At 40.6% G+C, this 21,425-nt stretch overlaps 1 protein-coding gene across 1 annotated transcript in view; it reads right to left on the bottom strand.

The window, feature by feature from the left end:
• Positions 1-21,425, bottom strand: part of LOC144762933 (xanthine dehydrogenase/oxidase-like) — a 1,098,251-nt gene that overhangs the window by 883,530 nt on the left and 193,296 nt on the right. Inside the window, exon 11 of the mRNA XM_078648234.1 lies at positions 7,358-7,451. Coding sequence (XP_078504360.1) covers positions 7,358-7,451 — 94 coding nt within the window. The remainder of the gene's footprint in view (positions 1-7,357; positions 7,452-21,425) is intronic.

Below are 21,425 nucleotides of genomic sequence, written 5' to 3'. Positions count from 1 at the left end.
TGCCATATATAATAAAATATCATCGGCGTACAGGGAGATGCGGTCCTCTCAGTCGGCCAACCACGGGAGACCCCTCATTATAGGATCCTTCTGTATCCACTTTGCCCATGTTTCCATCATTAGGGCAAAGAGCAATAGGGAAAGGGGGCAGCCCAGTCTGGTCCCTCTCTCAAGGCCGAACACCGGGGAACCACCGATTATTAACCATGACTTGAGCCATTGGGTCCGTATATAGAAGCTGAATCCAACTCATAAAACCCAGACCAACCCCGAATTTCTTCAGAACCGCAAACATGTAGGGCCACTCTTTTGTATTGAACGCCATGGCAGTGTCAAAGGACACCACCACAGCATCCTCACGTATAGTATCCAGTCGTCCCATTACCCCATGAAGCCGCCGGAGATTAAGAGAGGTGTTCCTTGCTGGCATAAAGCCAGACTGATCTGAGTTCTCAAGCTTGTGTAAGAGAGGCAGCAGACAGGTTGCCAATAATTTCACAAGTTTCTTAGATTCTCCGTTGAGCAGAGTAATTGGGTGATACAAGGGACACCAATCTTTGGGCTTCCCACTCTTGTGGATGATCATATTAGTGGTTAGCCTCTGGTCTGGCAGAAGGGGCCCCTGTTCTCGACTCTCCAGAAACATTTTTGTGAGATGTGGAGCCAACTTACTTGGAGCCAATTTATATAATTCAATAGACAAACCAATGGGACCCTTCGCCTTACCTGCCTGGAGGTCTCTTATTGCTCATTCCACCTCCACCCTTACGAGCTCTGCCTCCAAGTTGGTCCGTTCCTCTGGAGAGAGGGTGAGCAGGGGGATATCAGTTAGTAGGGAGTCTGCTTCTGCCGTCGTGGATGTCATGTGGAATTTCTAAATTTGTTCATAGTAATTTCTGAATTTGTCAGCGATTTCCTGCGGACCAGTAAGCCGCCCACCTGAATTGCCTGTCAGTTCCAATACCAGCCGGTTAGCTTGTTCACGATGATCCAACCATGCCAGCAACTTTCCTGCTTTATCGCCGACCTCGTAAATTTTGATAACCGTGGCCTTTTGCTGTGCCCTGGCTGCGTCTGTTACAAGGGACTTGTATTCTTTTGTTTTTAACTTCAGCAAGTGCTCGGTTTCTTTTAAGTGTGAGTCTTGCATCCTCTTTTCCAGGTGTAATATGTCTGCCTCCAATCCTACTAGTTATGCAGCTGTCTCCTTTCGAGTCCCTGCTTTCAGGGAGACCGGGTAGCCACTTATCACTACGTTGAAGGCCTCTCATAGAGTCAACGCAGACTCTACCAAACCCTAATTTTCATGAAAATAAAGCTCAGATTCTTCATGGACATTTCTTACTTGAACATCTTAAAGCTGGGACTATTCCTTGGGGCCTAAAGATTCGTAACATTCCAGTGATTTTCATAGAGGATCCAGAATATAAAAAGGGCTATAGCTGCATTGGCACAAAGTGTAGCAGAGATCTCATGGTATTGACCATTGAAACAGCCCATAGATTGTCTACTAAACATCCAGAAGAGATTGCAGAAATAGAACAGAAATCAAAAAGGATAATCAATCAATAGCGGATTCGAAAATATTACTGGAAAAAATTGAAAAAGAAATTGCGGAACTTAAGGATTTTTCTATTAACCAAAAGAGAATAAAAAAGCTTTCAACGTTGAAACTAAATATCCGTATTTACAAATTACAAATATTTTCTATTTACGTGTGGAATTACGGAGATTTTTGCCAGATTACCAAGCAAGGTCCAAACAGAAATATCTAACGTTTTTGGACACTTCCTCATCTTCAACTGGAGATTCTGATCCTGGTGAGGGATCTTCAAATCAACAACCTTGAAATCCGCAGCCTTTTTTAGAGAAATGTTTAAAGAAAAATGGTGAACCCAATATACCCTTGTAGGCTTGGGCAATAAATCAATCAAAGTAAAGATATCTACAAGGGATTTCACTTGTTTTCAAAATATTTAAAGTTCTAAAATATTTATGAGTCAGTTAAATGGAATCAGACTCCTAGGTGTCCCACTAGGACAAAAAAACTAAATATAATTAACGAAGCACAAAAGAAAACAAAGCACACGGAAGATCCTAGTCGTAGAAAATGAATTTATCTGATTTTGGCATGTTTTAAAATTGAGAAGGGTACAGTTGAACAAAGTAGATATCAGCAAATAAAGTTATGACAAAGATGTACAAATGAATTTGGACACACAATTCATAACCTACGCCAGCTCCTAAATATAGCCCAGCAAATATTATCCAAAAATCAACAAATATTGCTTGAGAAAGACAATTTTTCTTGGAGTTGGACTGTCGACGTTTTGGTCTTTGTGGCTTCAGTCCATTAGACCATCCTCAGGACAAATACCTTTATGCAGGATATACAACCTTCTATGGTAATCACAAGGAAACAAAAGTTGACCTTGAGTCACATTGGTAATAGAAAACAGCGTGGAAATCACTGGTCGTATCGGACAACAAAAAATATCTGAATATTGAAGCCAACAGCGGGTCTTCCTATATTCTTCAAAGGTGGGATGAACTCCAATTTAACAATTGATAACAAACGATGTACGACTAATGGAGGTTTTCTCATCCACAGAAGCACAATTGACTGATGTGTAGTCCCACGTGACGAAAGTTCGGCCGTATTGCGTCCTGCATACCTAGTGGGACACCTAGGAGTCTGATTCCATTTAACTGACTCATAAATAATTTGGAACTTTAAATACTTTGAAAACAAGTGAAATCCCTTGTAGATATCTTTACTTTGATTGATTTTTTTAGGGAGAGGCCGCCCAAAAACAGGGCCTGAAACAGATACCAATATCAACCATAGGAAATGACATCAAGTCGCCAATATTACAAGCATTAAATAGATCTCCCATCTTTAACCTTTCTAAAAGACCTCTTACTCAAATAGAAGAAAGTGCCTTGGAGAAGGGGCTATCTTTTACACCAACTAAACATATGAATATGGTTAGGTTAAAAATGGAAGCAATTGAATTCTGTCGCAAAATTTGTTTGAAGGCTTTCTTTTGAAATCATGAATCACCTCAGGTTGAAGAACCATCTGGACCTAGAAACAAATCAACTTTCTGCCCTGATTCTGGACAAATTCCAAAGAAAATGTTCACTTTTGAAAACACCATCTTGTCTGCCATTGACAATTTAGGGACTAAAAAATACTTTATTCAACATAATATTTCAAAAGAACAACAAGAAGCCCTTGGCCAATTACAATCAGACAATAATATTGTAATGACTCAGGCAGACAAGGGTGGTGCAATAGTCATTTGGGCGCTATGGAAGACTATAAAAAGGAAGTAGAGAGACAACCAAGTGATGAGGACTGCTATCAAAAACAAATCATAGGTGATCCCACCAAGGAAAATCAAAAAGAACTTGTCGGAATTATTAAACAGGTATTTGAAGATGGTTACATTGGACCAAATGAATGTGATTACCTTGCTAAAACTAATCCCACAATACCAGTACTATATCTTTTACCAAAATTGCATTAAAATCCTTTGTCATCACCTGGACGCCCTATTGTTTCTGGTTGCGATTCAGTTTTGTAACCGATCGCCACATATGTGAATTGTTTCCTAAAACTCTCGTGCAACGTGTTCCATCTTACCTGAGAAATACGATGGATTTCATTAAAAAAATGTGAAGATCTTGAATTTAACTCAGATACTCAAAGGTTGGTCATGTTTGATGTTACCTCTCTTTATAGAAAAATCCCACTACAGGAGGGTCTTGAGGCAATTGGATTGTTCTTGAAGAAAGGCCCAGGCTCCATCTTATCCCTACAGGTTTTACTATCAAACTTGCACGGTATGCACTGAGTCAAAACTATTCCAAGTTCGGAGATGAGTATTTTATACAAATCAAAGGGACTGCGATAGGTTGTCCCTTTGCCCTAGAGCTGGCCGTGTTATTCATGGCCAAATTTGAGAAGAAGTTTATCTATGATAACAATCCATTTGCGCCTCATATCCTAAAATGGCTTCGGTTTATTGATGACATTTTTTGCATTTGGGATGGGGTTGATGATGCCTTAAATTTGTTTACTGAATGGTTGAATGCCAGATCGTTAGATATATAATTATGTGTGTCCAGTATTAAGTTATCTATCAAATTTTTTGATGTAGTCGTCTTCGGCAATAATTGCTGATTAAGAACTACATTGTTTCCTAAATCAATGGATAGGAACAATGCCCTGCATTGTACTAGCCATCATCCACGCAGTTTACGTGATAATGTGCCATATAGATCATTTCGACGGAATTGCTCAGAAAAAAGTAACTGCTTCTTGTGTGCACAAATTCTTGTACATAAATTTGAGGAACGTGAATACCCCCAAAAAATGTTGAAAAATAATATGAAACGTGCCTGGTGGATTCCCAGAGAGACCATTTTGGAAAAAAGACTAGCAAAAGACACGTTAGAACACATGATATGCATTTCCACATTTTGTTCAAAGACTAACCAGTTCAAAAAATTCATCAGACAAAACTGTCATCTGATTGAACAAATTGATACATCATTCAAGCAGCCATTGTTTGCACTAAAAAAGAACGAACTATTGGAAGCCAGCTAGTTCATGTTGTTATACCATCAGGGCCCACAAGAAGCAATCTACGCATGATTTGGAATTTACCACCGCTGGAGGGACATTTCAAATGTGGCACCTCTGTCTGTTGCCCTCAAACAATGGAAGGAACACTGTTCCAGCACCACAATGTTAAATGGCTACATAAGACTTTTTCGAACTGTAAAACAAAAAGGTAATATATGTGATTCACTGCCCTTGTGAAAAACTGTTCATGGGCAAGACCAACCAGGAGATTCAACAAAGGAACATACAACATGAATCACGCATTAGGTAAAAAGTTTTATCTGCTCCATTAGTGAACCATTGGATGGACAATTACCATACAGAAGCGGATTTACACTGGACAGTTTTGATAACTATTAAAATTGACCCCCGGGAGGTGACATTGATAAAGAAACTGAGCCGGAAAGAGGCCTATCGTATACTACATTTTGACATTGTGTCGAACAGACTCAATGAAATGTCCGGAATAAATAATTTGACGTACTGTAACTCTTGCTTGAGATTCTTTTTTTTTTACTTCATTGAGATGTGCTGTCCCCCCCACATGATTTCCCATCACTTTCCAAGTTGTGCCTTTTGTGTTTGGAGTATTAATTTTCAGATTTTTTTCAGTATAATCATTTGTGGATTTGGAGACCACATGTCTCAGAATTCCTTGGTGAACCACTAAGGATGAGGTTTGACTGTATAGATAGGCAGAGTACAAATTCAGACATCCGGTCCTTGACTTTCTTCGAGCAGCGAGTGCGCCTCAGGGAGATGTTGTGCTTGGCTATGAAGAACACAATTAAAGTAAGTTTTTTTTGCTGATCAGAGAGGAGAACCATTGTTAGCGCGGCAGTGCTAGTATCTACTCTAACTGCCTACGTGTTTATTCTTAATAGCATGGTAGGCGATTGAAAGTATTTGAGCGTTTTTTTAAAAACACTTGTCTGTTGTTGCTATGGTTTCTTAAGTGGTTTGCTTATATTGCCCACACTGCCTTCGCTCCAGGCATGAGCTAGCAGTTGTAAGAATTGGTCTAAATAGTGGGTCAAACCAACGTCCCTTTCCACTTTTGTCTCAATGCCATTCAAGCTGCATATGTTATGGCTTGCACATTGCTATGTCGACTAGAATTGTATGGACATTAAACAGCCCGTGTTTAATTCACTTATTTGTTTGTAGATTTTTCTTTTGTCATCTTTGATGGGTCGCCATTGAATTGGACGATCACGTTACAGAGGAGGGCTGTCAGTCCCTATTGCCTGTGAGTTTATACTCATAGAGGTCTGGTTCTGAAAGTTGTTGCTATAGCTAGTACTTGTGAAGGTGGTATATCCAATCTGGAGTGTACCTAAAGTATATGCAATCAATTTAGAGGAGAAAGCAGATAGACTGGGGTCCTGACTAGCAGGATCCCAATCAGTCTAAGTCAAAAACAGTGATACATCAGCAAAAAGTGGGGGTTAACCATAAGAAGCATATTCTATTCTCCTACAGGAGGCATCCTTTAGCGATATATACTTGATCCTTTTCGTTTCAGGAACCAAGTGTTCGTTAGCACAGTGGTGCTAATAATCTGAATCAAATCAGGTAATGGTGCTTTTGATGATGAGCTAGTTGAACCCCCATTTGGTTATAGCCTTATAGCCCACCATAGCGGGCTATACCGGCAATTAAAGGCCAGCTCCGTGTTGAAGGCCCGAGCCGAAGGCGAGGGACTTTTACAAGAGCCCGGGACTTTAACCGCATGCGTGCGGCAGCTTTTTTCGCGGTGTGCGGCAATTTACAAAAAGCCGCGTTACATGACGAGCTGAGCTCGTCATGAGCATGCGAGCGGCGCAACTCATGACGAGCTCAGCTCGTCATGAGCATGGAAGGGGTTAAAAGCCGGTATAGCCCTGCTTCGAAGGGCTATAAGGCTATTGGAACATTCTGCCTTTGACTAGAACTTCAAGCAAGACACACAGTTCACATTCCTGTGATCCAATGACAAGCAGGAAACAAGCTGTGTCTTCACTTGAGTGTGTTCCAAGACAATTATGCAATATTTCAAGTGCATCTGTTTCAAGTCATTGAGAGAGAGTGCCAAATAAAAGGAAATACAAACTGTGGCATGAAGACAAGATGAAAGAATCGTTTCACCTACCCACCCGAAGTCAGATGTAATTTGAACATACTTAACAATGGCTAACGTGTTATAGATGTGATGATGGTGTTGAACAAAACAAAGGGGGTTTCTCGGATATATTGCCCCATCTTCATAGCTGTTTTACACATAATTCATTTGTTTTCATCTACAGGTTGCTTCTCTAACTTCTTAGAACTACTTTAGGTTACACTGCCCAGATGCAAGACCACGCAAAAAAAGATTGAATCTTTCTATCGGCAGAAGTTTCTTCCCTGACAAGCTATTCAATGAATAGAGAGTCAATATAACAAACTTTGTAGATAGGCCTTTCATGAACAGGGTCTGTTTACATATTACAGGGCACAAACCAAGGTGGGTAGCAACTGTACAATGAGAGGTAGAAGATTAGATTGAGTAGAGAGTCAGTCGGAATGATAGAAAGGCATACAGGGATGGTTTGTTTCATTATCATATCATATAAGAGCTGGAGGCCATTAGATGTGCGTATACTATTAATTTGTTTGAAGTGTTTCTTTCTACTTCCCTCCCCCTTGGTACCTAACTCAGATGGTTTACATGAGTTCAGTAACATTTCAATGAAGTAGACTTACCTTTGGAAATCACAGTCAGTTTGCTTCCACTTGCCATAAACACGGGGTTCAGGTCCGATATTGGGCTTGCAGTCATTATGTTGCCTCCAACAGCCTAAGACACAGGGGTGGGGGAAAGTTTTGTATGAATTTGAAAATGTATTCCAAATGGTTCAAAAGGCATGTCATGAACCAGGCTTAATCAACTCCCAATTAAAGTGCAGTGACAACATTATTTTTATCCAGAAAAACATGAACCATTAAACATAGCATGAAGGATGTAGGACATTATTTTAAAGAAATAAAGTCAAATTCAGATTTATGAATTCTGCAAAATACTGTGCTTAAAAGGGTTATTCAATGAAAATAAACAAATCACTTTACCCAATCTAGCACCTCCACCAGCTATCAAAAAAGATTCATGAAAGACCCTTTGTTTAAAGATGTCTGTTTGGGGGGGCGTGTACACGCGCCCTTGCAAGATGGCGGCAGTGGTCTGAGCTCCACTCGGACGTGGACCTCTTTTCGGCATTTCAGTCCATTTTGCCTGTATTGGAGGGAGGACACCTCCGTCTTGGTGTTTCCTGATGGTCGGAGCAGCATTTGGAGCCGCTCTAATGTCGAATGCATCCCTGTTTGGCCCAGTGGCAGCGGCGGTGAATTTTTCCACATAAACGCGAGCGGACGCCATTTTGAGCCTGCCGCTTGCTTCTCCAGACCTGCTGAGGTAAAATCAGCGTTTTGCTTATTTAAAGCTCGGCAAAGTTTTTCTCCATTATTATTGTAGCTGCTGCAAGTTTTTTTTCCTCAACATGATCATTTGCATATTCAGCTTTGTCTTCTTTCTAAGGCACATTTTGGTTTGACTGAGCTCCTGTTCTCTACTATTTTCCACATGTTGGTGCCTCCCATTATTTTCTGTTTTATTTTCTTTTTTACATCGACATGCTTAATTTGTCCTATGCATGTTTGCTGAGCAGCTATTTTTCAGAAGAAGAGGGAGTGAGGGAATGCTCTTTTTGCTTTTCTCTGGTTGATTAGCATTTCTACTATTATTTTAATAACCCAGCAGGAAGGAAAACACCGACACGTTTTGAATCCTGGAATTCTTTTATGGTATTCTCATCAGGGCTTTAGACTGGACTGGACAGGAAGTGTTCTGGAAAAGCCAGAAATAATTTTTGTTAGAATTATTGAAAGACAGTTTTAGACCTAATTTGAACGAGACAGATAAAACTAATATGAGTTACCTTAGTTTCAAAAGGTTTTTTAGAAGAGTAACTCTGACAAATCTGGGGACAAAAGCATTTGTTTACTAGACGTGCTCAAACTATTTACTCAGCAAATTAACTTAAGAGGGGGAAACGGACTAACATTTAGTTCTTGCAGTGACCTGAGAACAATTTTTTGGCTGAACAAGTTCTGTAAAAGAAGGAAAAGTGGGCAAAGTTCAAATTTGCATTACAACAAGATCATAATAGCTTTATATGCAATCCCGACGTCGAAACACTTACGTGTGTTCATTTAAATGAAGCAGAAACTTTTTCAGTTTCAATGTATCCAAATTCGGATTGGTGAGAGCATTTCTTTTTTCAAACTCTCCAAGCGTCTGATAAATGAAAAAATGTTGCTTGGCGCTCTTGGGCAGGCTGAGATCTCCATTAAAGGTGCTTCATCATCCTTCCCAACATTTCCCGATGGCTAGTGAAATTCCAACCTCTGTCAGAGCTTCATCCTCTGGTACTAAGCCCAAGGGAGTTAAAAACGACCCCCCCTCACCCATCTTGTAATCTCAAAATACTATTCTTGATACTATTCATGATGAGGTGAGGGGAGTGAAATCCTCGAGACCTAGAGGAATTATAATGTTATTTCTGGAATTTACAGATCTCATGTGTGTTCTCAAAGCAGCAAAAGTGAAACGTCGGCTTATATGGTCTGGTCACACGGTGTATCTTTCTCAAGATCTCTCCAATGCCACTAATGCTGGAAGAAAGCAATTTGGCCCTTCGCCCTCAGATGAGACAGTTGCATATTCACTATGGTGTTTTGCACCCATGCCTGTGTAAAATTACTCATGAGGGCTCTACTCGTTCATTTTATGATCCTGTTAAATTGAAGTCTTTTCTCCAAAGTCTCTCACCGAACTCCGTTGATGGTTCTATCTAACGTCTCAAATTCTTTTTTTGTTTTCGTCTCTTGTTGTCACTGTTGTCACGCGGAACATTTGTGATCTGGAACACCCGGTTAAAAGACAAGGTACTTTCTCATTTGTCTAGATTGAATTCTCATGTCTTATTCATACAAGAAACTCATTTTAAGGATACAGAATCGCTTAAATTAAAGAGACAGTGAGTAGGCCAAGTTGTTTATTCTCCAGTCTCTAATCGTAAGGGTGGTGTTGCAATTCTTGTTCATAAGTCATTGCATGTACAAATGTTATCTACACAATGTGACACTGATGGACACTGGGTAATGGCTAAGGTTGTCATTCACAATAGAGGACTTGTTTTATTTAATATTTATGGACCAGTTAAACCTGACCCTGACTTTTGGAATAACATTAAGATGTTACTTTCCTCCATTGATAATCCTAACATTATTGTTGCTGGTGATTTTTAATTTATGGTTAGACCCATTTTCTGATAGACAGTCCAAATGTAAATTCAATCCCGATAAATCCCACAGATCATTTCAATCTGCCATTGCCTCACTTCCATTATGTAATGCTTGGAAAACATGTAGCCCTGATTCCTTTGAATTTACATTTTTTTCTAATGTCCATCATACTCGTTCTAGAATTGAAGAATTGATTATATTTTGGTTAATAAACTCTTACTCCCATCCATCCAGTCCTCCGAGATTGGATCTATTTTTATTTCTCATCATGCTTCTGTCCTTTCTTCACTTGACCTCTCCTTGAGTACTCCAGAATTTGGTCGCTGAAAACGTAATAATTTTTTGTTGTCAGATAATGACTTCTTTTCTGAAGCCACTACCTTTATCAATAGGTTTTTTAATATTCATAATTCTTTGGACACTTATTTTCCTAATACTTGGGATGCCTTGAAGGCCTCTTTTCATGCCTTCACTATTGCATACTCAGCAAGAAAGAAGAAAATCACAAAAGCCAAGTATATAACTCTACTACATCAACTCAAATACTTTACTTCTAAATCCCCCCTGAATCTCCATGAATTAATTAAGGTCAAATCTGCTCTTAACAAACTTGCCACAGTTAATGCTTGCAATGTCCTTCTTAAAATTGAGTCCAAATTCCACTGGGCCAAAATAAAACTGGCAAAATGCTGGCCACTTTTTTTTTTTAAATTAAGTCTGAGCGTAGAAATATTGGTCCTATTCTAAATTAATTCACTAACAAATTGGGGTCCTCCGATGAAGATATTTCTACTACATTTCAAGATTACTACCAGTCACTTTATTCTGGTGACACAAACCCCTCTTATCAAAATATAAACACCTTTTTTAATGGCCTTCCTAAACACTCATCTCTGTCAGACAAATTTGATTTATTAGAAGCTGAGATTACTCTCCAAGAAATAATGGATGCCATTAAATATTTTAAAAAATCTAAAGCACCTGGTCGCGATGGCCTCTCAGCTGAATTTTTTTCCACTTTTTCTTCTATTTTTGCTCCTAAATTTCTTTCGCTTTTTAACTCCTTCCTTGAAGATTCAAATGCATCTGGTTACTTTATGGTAGCTTTGATTGTCCTTATTCCCAAACCTGATAAAGAACACACCCTTTGTAAAAATGATTGCCCTATCTCATTAATTAATTACGACTGCAAGATATTTGCTAAAATCCTTGCCTCTCGTCTTGAGAATATTGTCCCATTATTGGTAAAAGCTGACCAATCTGGTTTTGTTAAGGGCAGATTGGCTGCTGACAATGCTCGAATGTTTTCTAATGTCATCTCCTTTGGAAAAAAAATACCAGTCTCCTCTTGCAGCATTGTCCCTGGATGCCGAGAAGGCTTTTGATCGTATTATTTGCCAATTCATGTTTAATACTCTTTAATGGTATGGGTTTTGACCACATTTTATCTCTAATGTTAAATTGGTATACTCTGCCCCTCGTGCCATTATTTTTCTAAATAACCATTTCTCTAAATATTTTCCCTTCTATAGAGGTACCCGTCAGGGCTGTCTTCTTACACCCTTGTTATTTGTTTTGTGTTTAGAACCCTTCCTTGAGCGCATCCATGCTAATTCACTTATTTCATGATTTATACATAACTCCACAGAAACTAAATTATCATCGTATGCCGATTACATTCTGGTGTATATGTCTAATCCTACTTCCCCCCTACCTCTCTTTTTGCATGAAGTTCAATCGTATTCTAGAATCTCTGGTTATAAGCTGACCTTCTCCAAAACAGAGGTATTACCTTTGAACTCCCTTTGTTACCAATATATGTTCACTAATACTAATTTTACCTGGTGTCCTACAAAAATAAAATATGTTGGTATTTGGTTCTCCTCTACTCTTTCTAACACAATCAGTTATTCGTTTAATGCGTCAATTACCAAATTACAGAAATTACTTCACTCTTGGTCACCTCTCCACTTGTCATGGTGGGTAGATTGGACACTATTAAAAGGATGATTGTTCCCCATTTCTTTTACACATTATCAATGTTACCTTTTTGGATTCCCGTTTCATACTTTTCTCAAATTAATTCTATTTGTATCAAATTTTTATGGAATAATAAACACTCCTGTATTGCCCTTGCGCAACTCGAGCATCCCAAAACTGAAGGTGGTGTCCGTTTTCCTTATTTAAAATTATATCACTTTGCATTTTTAATTAGACAGTTTTTTGCATTAACTTATGACTTTGCTGATGAGCCTATGCCCCGTTGGATGATATTTGAATGCTCCTTATTGAAGGATTTTTCTTTCAAAAACAAAATTAATTTGTCTAACTGTACTTTCAAATCAAATATTCCTATCTTTAAATATTCCCAACAATTAATATATATTATCTTGTCAGCTTGTTTCGATCCATACCAATGTTTTTATCCTCAACTATTTGGTATAATAAATGTATTAAATTCAGAAGTCAATCATTCTCCTACAAGCACTGGAAGGAGAAGGGAATTATGTTTATTTATCAGTTGGTTCTTCATAATTCTGTTATTCCCTTCTCCCAATTACAGCCTCAGTATAACTTGCCTAACTCGTTTCTTCATGAGTACCTATTAATATCAGCTGCTTTACAGTCCTATTTAGCAACTAACAATTTTTCTTTAGCTTCTCCCTCACTTATCCCGACTACTCCGATTTACAGTATTTCTCATGGCCTTAGACCTAAGGCTGCTTCTATTTATAAGATGTTGTTGTCACCTGTTATTGAACGTTTTAAAACCCATACCGAATTACTTTGGGAAGCAGATTTATCTTTATCACTTCCTATTCCTTCATGGGATAAATTCGGGCTCAAGTTATTTAAAACATCTGGTGCCACCAGCATTACTCTATCCTTATTCTTTATTTATAATAGAGCTCTTATTACTTGTGTATGTATATCCAAGTTTTCCCCAACCTCCTCTTCCCTTTGTTGGTCCTGTTTTACTTCCACTGGGACCTTAATACACCAACTATATGAATGTTCTAATGTATTGAGGTTTTAGTAATCTATCAGGTCTAAATGCATGAAAATATTTCAATGTAATATTCCATATAAATGCAAAATGTTTTTTTTGGGTACCGCCTCACCTGCTTTTGATGTTTCTTCTCCTACTTCTTTGTTGTTTGATATTTTTATTGCTCTCGCATTTAAAGTGATCTTGTCCTGCTGGAAGGATAACTCTAAATTGGTGGCTTTATATTTGTGTTGAACACAGAATTGCTAATGTATCTTCTCTTTCCTTATCTCAGAAAATTAAATCTGACCTATTATGGTTACCTTTTACTTCCTATCTTTCCACATATGCACCTGCATCTTAGTTTTATCTTAATCTTTATTTTTTTCCCTTTTATATATTATTTTTTTTTCTTTTCTCTTTTTTCTCCTCTTTTCTTTTTCTTCCTAAATTATTTGCTCATGCTCTATTCCTATACATTAATTGTTGTATCATACTTGTAATGTGTTCATTTGTTTGATAATGTTTTTCTATCTCTAATATCTCAATAAAAAATTATTAAACAAAAAACCACCTTTGGTTTTTCCTGGTTGAGTTTGAGCCCTAGTGGGACGGCATTAACCTAATGACAATTTGAAAGCCTAACTGTGTAAGTTTTCACAGCCATCTGTAGGTAGACTGGCAGCAGAGTTGTAAACACCAAATTATCACCCACCTTTGCCTCAGTTTAAGACCTGTAATGTGGTCCTCTTAGACACCATGCAGCAGCGCCTGATAGCCATAATATTATTAATCTACTCAGAATGTTTGGAAGCCTTCTGTATGCATGTCGGGCCAGAAAACCAAAGCTTTAAAAAGGGGTAGTGACGTTTTGGGAGGGTAGGATGCTGAGGACTGAAATCGTAGGAAAATTAGATTCTTTGGATATATACCGCCAGAGTTTTACATTTTTGGTGTTCTGGTGCGGGCCTACAAGCATGGCAAATGGGCAGACGAGGCCTTGTGACACAGCACACAAAACTGTGCGTCAAAGTGTCAATTCAACCCATTTTGACATTTTACGCTGAACTCTTACATGAAATAAGACAATTCGGGGCGTGCCGTGCAGCTAACAAAGCCCAGTGCATAATGATCAGATTTACCACATGGAAGGTATGTCACCTTATGCATTTCAAAAGTAACAGAGACACTGAAAGAACAAGTTATTTACCTTCAGAAACGGTCTTTGTATGGATACCCTATCTAACCTGCGGATTCCTCACCTTGAGGGTACACCCAGACTCCAGACTGCATCCGTACGTTATTCTCAACATTGCTTCTGAGAGCCAGCTGGTGGCATCATGCAGCTACTGGTTGGCTTTGTCCCGCCCTAGAAGTCACATCGAAGGTACACATAAGAGCCACTCCTGCGTGATCGCATCAGTTTCTTTGTAGACTCTGTCTAAACCGTCAGACACGGAGCCCAATAATTGAACAGCTGTGACAGTGCAGATTTTTAGATTGGGACCTTATTATAGACAGAAAAAGAGACCATTCACAGGATTGGGAGGTAGGAAGGCAGTGAAGAATTGACGGTCAGAAAGAGTATCCACCAGAAAGAGTGTTGCAGAAGGTAAGTAACTTGATCTTCTGATGGATACATCTGACCACAGATTCCTCAACTTGTGAATAGATACCAAAGTAGGACCTCCCAAAGTGGTGGGTCTGTGGAATGACTCAAACCAAGAAGTCTTGCAGAAATGAATAGCCTAGTGCCCCTCTGGCCAGACTTGGTTATAAAGGCAGTAGGGCTTCTTGAACATGTAAATTGACAACCACATCGCGGCCTGACATATGTCCAAATCAGATTCTCTGAGTACAACTGCAGTGGTGGCAGCATTGGCTCTTTTCAAAACAGCCCCAGACCCACAGGAAGCTGCTTCTTGGCCAGTGCAATATGTAGGCGTAAACCCCTCGATGTGGTCCTTTTCAGTAACACTTTAGCTTTCTTTGCCCCATAGAACTTTACATCAAAATCCTCAAAGAGCTGACCTTCAACCTGATGCTTCTTTGCACGATTCATAGAAAATTTAAGGCACTTTTTAGGTACACGCAATGGAGTCTCTTCTCTTCTTTAGAGGGGTAGGGTGGCAGAAAGAATGCAAGTAAGGGAGGGATTGGCCAACATGAAAGGGAGACACAACCTCCGGCAGAAATGCTGCTCTGGTCCTCAACACCACTTTGTCTGAGAAAAAAGGTGGTGTAAGGAGACTGAACAGACAGGGTCTGCTGTTCAGTTATTACAATGACAAAGACTTTATTAAAACTCAGGAAACACAAATAGCTGTGCATTGATTGGCTCAAATAGGCTAAACACAAGGAAGGTGACTACCAAATTAACGTCCCACTGTAGCATCACAAAAGGTTTGGGTGGAAACATATGAACTAAACCTATAAGAAAATGCAAAACAACTGGTGATGTTAAGAGCTAACACAAAAATGGCCAATAAATACTTTTTAACAATGCCCATAGCAAGTCATTGCTGGGCTAAAGACAGCATAACAAGCAAAACATCCAACACCTTTGCTTGCAATGGGCCTGTATGGTGGGAACATCACTGGGTGACAAACTTATCTCAGCATTCAACGTAAAGAAAATGTGTAAATTGACCCCTGGCCACTACGATGACATCTATGACTTCAGGAGGGACTTTTGGAGGAAGTCAAAGGCAGTCAACTGTTGACATTCAATGTCTACACATGGAGGTGTAAATTGCACATGCCCAGTACAGGACCCTGCCCTGCTGCTAGGAAAAAGTTCCTCCAGAAGAGGCAACCTGATAAGCAGACAGATGGTCCTACCCACATGTTTGGGTATCACTCTCTCCTGACCATTCCGGAGCCTTTAGGATGACATGGGCCTGGCCATTCCTGATCTTCTTCAGAAATTGGGGCATGGGATAGAGGCAGATAGACATGCAGGTGTCTTGAGCTCCACTCTAGAAGGAATGCATCTCCAAGAGATTGTGTTCTGTAGAATTCCAGGGCACAAAAGTGCTTTCCTGGTGTTGGTGAAGAGATCGAGACAGATTTCACCCCTTGGAAGATTCCCTGCTCCAGCTCCTGGCTTAACTGCCATTCGTGAGTCACTATGTTTTAGCGCCTGAGTTTGCCCATCTCTGGCACTTGGAGATCTTGTCTGATAGTTCACAAATATGGAAATGTCCAGACTGCTCATCATAGAGCCTCCTGGCACATGACCAAAGACCCTAAAACTTACTGCATGTTGCATGGTGGTAGTTCTGTCCATAAGGACCTGAATCAACCTCCCTTTGATAGTCAAAAGGAAGACCTGTAATGCCAAGTAAATGGCCTGTAACTCCAACAAGCTGATGTGGAGTCGGGTCTCCACCAGAGACCAGAGTCTTCTGATCTCTACCTCTCCCAAGTGATCTTCCCACCCCAACAGTGATGCATCATCACCACAGTCAGCTCTGGGTGGGGAAGGGAGAGAGGTTAGCCACTGGTCCATTTATCAAAGATCAGCCACCATTGCTGGTCATTTGTAGTCTCCTCCCACACCTGGATGGAATCTGACAGGTTTCCTTAATGCTGACCCTCTGTGACATGAGATCCCACTGCAGAGCTGAGAACATCACCAATCAGAACCACCTTGACACACATCATCAACACCTCCATCATGTCCGTCACTTTCCCGGTTAAATGGCAGAAATCAAAGCCCTTCTCAAGAAGCCAACAGCCGACCCAAATCAATTGAGCAACTTCCGATCTATCTTCCTGCTCCGCAATCCAGCCAAAGTGATTAAGAAGGCCATTAACCAGCAACTCACCACCCACCTCAAACTTCACCATCCTCCAGACAACACACATACAATCATGATTCAGAAGGAACCACGGCACGGAACCAGCACTCATCACGGCCACCAACAACATTCAAACATCCTGGACCAAGGAGAAACAGTGACCCTCATCCTGCTGGACCTTTCTGCGGCCTTAGGCACTGTCTCCCACAACACCCTCATCAGAAGATTCCACAAGATTGACACACAAGGATCTGCTCTCAAATGGATATGTTCCTTCCTCACGTGAAGAAACCAAAAGGTTAGGCTGCCACGCTTCACATCAGAGACCAGGAAACTGATATGCGGTGTCCCACAGGGATCATCCCTCCGCCCTACTCATGTCAACATATACTTGATACCGCTCGCCAACATCATCTGATCACAAGACATCACCATCAACTCCTTTGCTGATAACACTTAATTCATCCTCTTCCTGGCGGACAAGACAAACACCACCAAAACCAACTTCACCAACAGCATGACCATGGTAGCAGGCTGGATGCGAACCATATGACAGAAGTACGTACTGGTCTTTGGCAACAAGACCTCCCCATGGGATTTCACCAAGTGGCCATCGGAGCTAGGACCATCAACCACAGTAACAGACCACGCAAGAAATCTAAGGATCATCCTAGAAGACAAGTTCAACATGATGGCTCAAATCAACACAGTGTGCAGTTCCTACTTTCACATCCTACGCATGCTGCGAAAGATCTTCAAATGGTTGCCTCTCAGCAACACTCTCTATGCCGGAATCTCCAAACAACCCCTGCAGACTACAGATCATCCATAGCATGGGCGCAAGACTCATACTCTACCTCCACGCTGTACCCACATCACACTGCACCTCAGGAAGCTTCACTGGCACCCCAATCCCATGCACAGCGAATTCAAATTGTGCACGCACACATACTAAGCCCTACACAACAAAGGACCAGAAAACCTGAAGAAACGCATACACTATCACCAACCTGCCAGACACCTTTGCTCCACCTCACTTGCACTCACTCACCTCAAATGAATGAGCAAAATTGGAGGTCGCTCAGCTAGTGATTCTTATTGGATTTTGACCTACCTAAGGATTTGGAGAGCAAGGAGGATTTTGTGTGGGAATGGCCTAAAGAGCAGGAGGGGGTCCGCACCCTCAACTTCGACTTGGAGCGGTACTTAAGTGGTTTTTTTCAGTGTTCTACAATATACAGTTTGGTTTCATGATCTGGTATCACACTTTAGTTCATCCAGGTGCAGTCGCCACAGGACTTGGAGTCGTGCAACGACTCTAGACACTAGAGGCATATCTCATTGGGGATGTCACAGACATCTGTTTGGGAAAAGCAATACAAGGATTAATACCTTTAGTTTTGGTGGGCACATGTCCCTTGCATGCTGGAAATGGAATATTTTGGAGCTAAAAACTTTGTCTGAAGACAAGGTAAAAGTTTGAGAGTAAGCTCCAGATCTGCAACTGAAGGCGTGGAAGAAAGGAACTAATGCCAGTGAGCAGGGGTGGGATTTATTTGAGTTGTCACTTCTAAGGCAGAACTTAGCAGATGTGAAGTAACACAACGCCAAATGCTGGTGCAAGGGAGCAATGCTGTGAAAAAATCTCTGCATCCAGTCTGGTGTCTGGAGTGAGGAATCTGCTGGCAGAAGTATCCATCAGACATGCTGTTACTGCGTAGGCCTATAGCAGATTTACTTTGGAAAACCCTGCTTATATGTATTTGGAAAACCTCTAGTAAACTATAGCAATCACATTTTAGCAATACTTTACTAATAAATGAAAACCGAATTCAATATTACATTTTTAGTGTAAATATCACAATAATGATTTTTAGAAATGTTGTTACATTTGGCCGTTCCATAAACACAAGTCAAAACTAGTTTATCTCAGTACAGCCTCGTTCAGCTACTTTTAGTTAGATTTCTCCCAACCCACAGAGCTTTGATATAACAAGAGATCTTCCCACATAGTTAGTGCTCTGTTAAAAACATATTGTTTTTTGGGCTCACTGAAAACTCCAGTGGGAATGCCACCAGGAAGCAAAAGGAATTTAAGTACTAAGATCTGGCACTGCTACAGAACCTAACGTTATACTTAGCAGGCACTTAAGAAAGAGGAGTAAGTTTGACAGCTGAAACACACAAACGGAGACCTGGCTTCATGTCAGCCCACATGCAAATCAAAGCAAGGAAATACAGGGAATGATATTTAAAGACCTTCCAAGACAAAATACTAACACCAGTCTTGAAGGGTGACCAATAGATACGTTACCAGTATAGGTGTGTTTTCATATGATGATTAACATGGTCATACTTGGAAGTGGGCTTACTTTACATAAAAAGGAGAACGTTAGCTGCGAGGCCTGAGGATAGTGGCCTTTCCTGTCAACAGCACTTTTTGAAATGCAGATATGTGTGGAAAGGGACTCGAAGATTACAGCGCGGATCACCCGGACTACGCCGTGAAAGCCTGATGAGATGCCATGGGCAAATTATTTACCAGTGTTTTGATTGAATCTACACTTGAATCCTTCATATCGATGTCTTCATACTTATTCAATTTACCGCTGAATAAATGCGGACCACCACCTGAGGGGCTGTAATCCTGACTTCACCTCATCATAATTTGTCTCCCTCCCCTTACCTGTCACCGTCCTGAGGAAGACCCGCCTGTAGAGGATACAAACTACCCTCCATGCGCCAGGGTCGAAACATCAACATTTTCTATTAGTGGGCCTGTACCATACTTCCAGTGGCGTCACTAGGGTTGGTGTCACCCGGTGCGGGTAACTCATGGTGTCACCCCCTCACGACTTACCGCATGGACCTCCTCCGCTCCGAGTCCGCCAGTGGACGGATGTACGTCGTTACAATGCATGCTTTAACAACGCATGCCTTTACAACACAACTTTTACAATGCAAGTCGTTACAACGACTTGCGTTGGGGGCGCTGGATAGTGACTAGCTTAATTTACTATTCCAACTCCAGTCCCCGTGGATAGTAGGGAAGGTGTTGGATAGTAAATTAAAACTATTCCCTATCCTAGAGCGCCCCACAGCGCAAGTTGTTGTAATGACTTGCATTATAATGGTTGCGTCGTAAAGGTACTGCGTTGTTAAAGTTGCGTTGTAAACGCTGTTCCCCCTAGTGGACACAGTTGGCAAATAACGGGACCATACAGAATCCTTAGTAAAGTTTGTAAATTTAGGTCCATGATAAACTATTTGCAATGCTCCTCCATTGACACTAATATTGACATTTTTATGCTTTCAAATTTCACTCTGCTTTATAGGTATTTATAACAGCATTTACCAGCCCAGCGTAGTTCATCTTTTCCTATTTTAAGATCACAGAACGTAGTTAGCAGTGCAAGATGAAAGACAGAGCTGGAACTACTACAAGTCTACAGCAACTCTTCCCAATGGCCTTTTAACTTGATTTTACAAGGCCCAGTCCAAAAGGAGAGTGATTCAATACATTAATCCCAGTTCCTATGGAGTATGGCGACTATGGGTCTGACTTGCGTTCGTTAACTGTGCCATTGCCATGGGATCACCCAAGAAAATTTGTGTGGAAATATCCAAGTGTACATTAATTCTTTATAATTTGACGAAGAGGTAAAATTAAAAAAACCTGAGACCTTAAGAAAAACACCTGTGCGATATATTCAATATCATTCTTGTGCCTCATTGTTAGCTCCACCTTTCACAACTCAATCACTTAACACGATTTTTCTTGGGGCAGGTCTTTTTTGTGTTTACACAATTATTACGGCTTCTCTACAGAGCAGTGGACTGAATTTTTAAGAATACATCAGTTCCTGAGTGTGCTTAAAAACGTAGGCCCTCTCCCTTATTGGCTAGAAGACAGACACTTTTTGAGAATAGCTTTGTTCGAGAACCCAAAGCCACCCCAAGCATCCATTAGTGAGATAGTAATTGCCAACTGGTCCAAGTCCTTTACAATGTATAGCCTTAGACCCATCTTTTTCCACCCTGTGGGCTGTAGAGAAGGACTCTGTGGAGAATAATACTAGCCGCAGACGCATTTTCCACTCCTAAAAAATGAACTCTCTAACAGGCAAAAGCCAGATATCCGATCTGTTCTGGTATGCAATAATAATATGCCTTAATCATCATAGCAGTGTGCATACTCTGTTAGAGGGACATTCGTGACCTATTATGGAAATGTGAGTAAGCAAATTGTGAGACGGAAGCTACACCCATCCGTTTTTCCAGTGGCGGACCTTAATTGCTTCATGTGAAGATCACATCTACCAAACAGCCAAAAGGTGCACTCTTTTGCTTTGCACATTGTGAAAAGAAATTGCCAACTCGCATGGGTGCCCTTCAAGCAAACAAAATGCTCACCGTAACGGATTCCTCCTGGCACAAAGACTGGCAAAGAGCAAAGGTATATTTTCATCATATTAGGACATCCTTAGCTCCTAGAGACCTCAGACTTTCAACCCTATCCTCTGTGAGGGAGCCCTAACTCGCTGGGATGAGGCACTTTATCACCTTGCCTAGCTCATGTTTAGATTGTCCGCTTTTAATACATCTATGACCTGTTCATTATATGAAGATAGGACCCTACAACAATAACAAAAACGCTTACTATACCATGTAAGCTTTA

Source organism: Lissotriton helveticus, chromosome 6, assembly GCF_964261635.1.
Source record: "Lissotriton helveticus chromosome 6, aLisHel1.1, whole genome shotgun sequence".
Taxonomy (NCBI): Eukaryota; Metazoa; Chordata; class Amphibia; order Caudata; family Salamandridae; genus Lissotriton; species Lissotriton helveticus.
The sequence above is the reverse complement of the archived record's forward strand: the minus strand, read 5'-3'. Positions and strand labels throughout refer to the sequence as shown.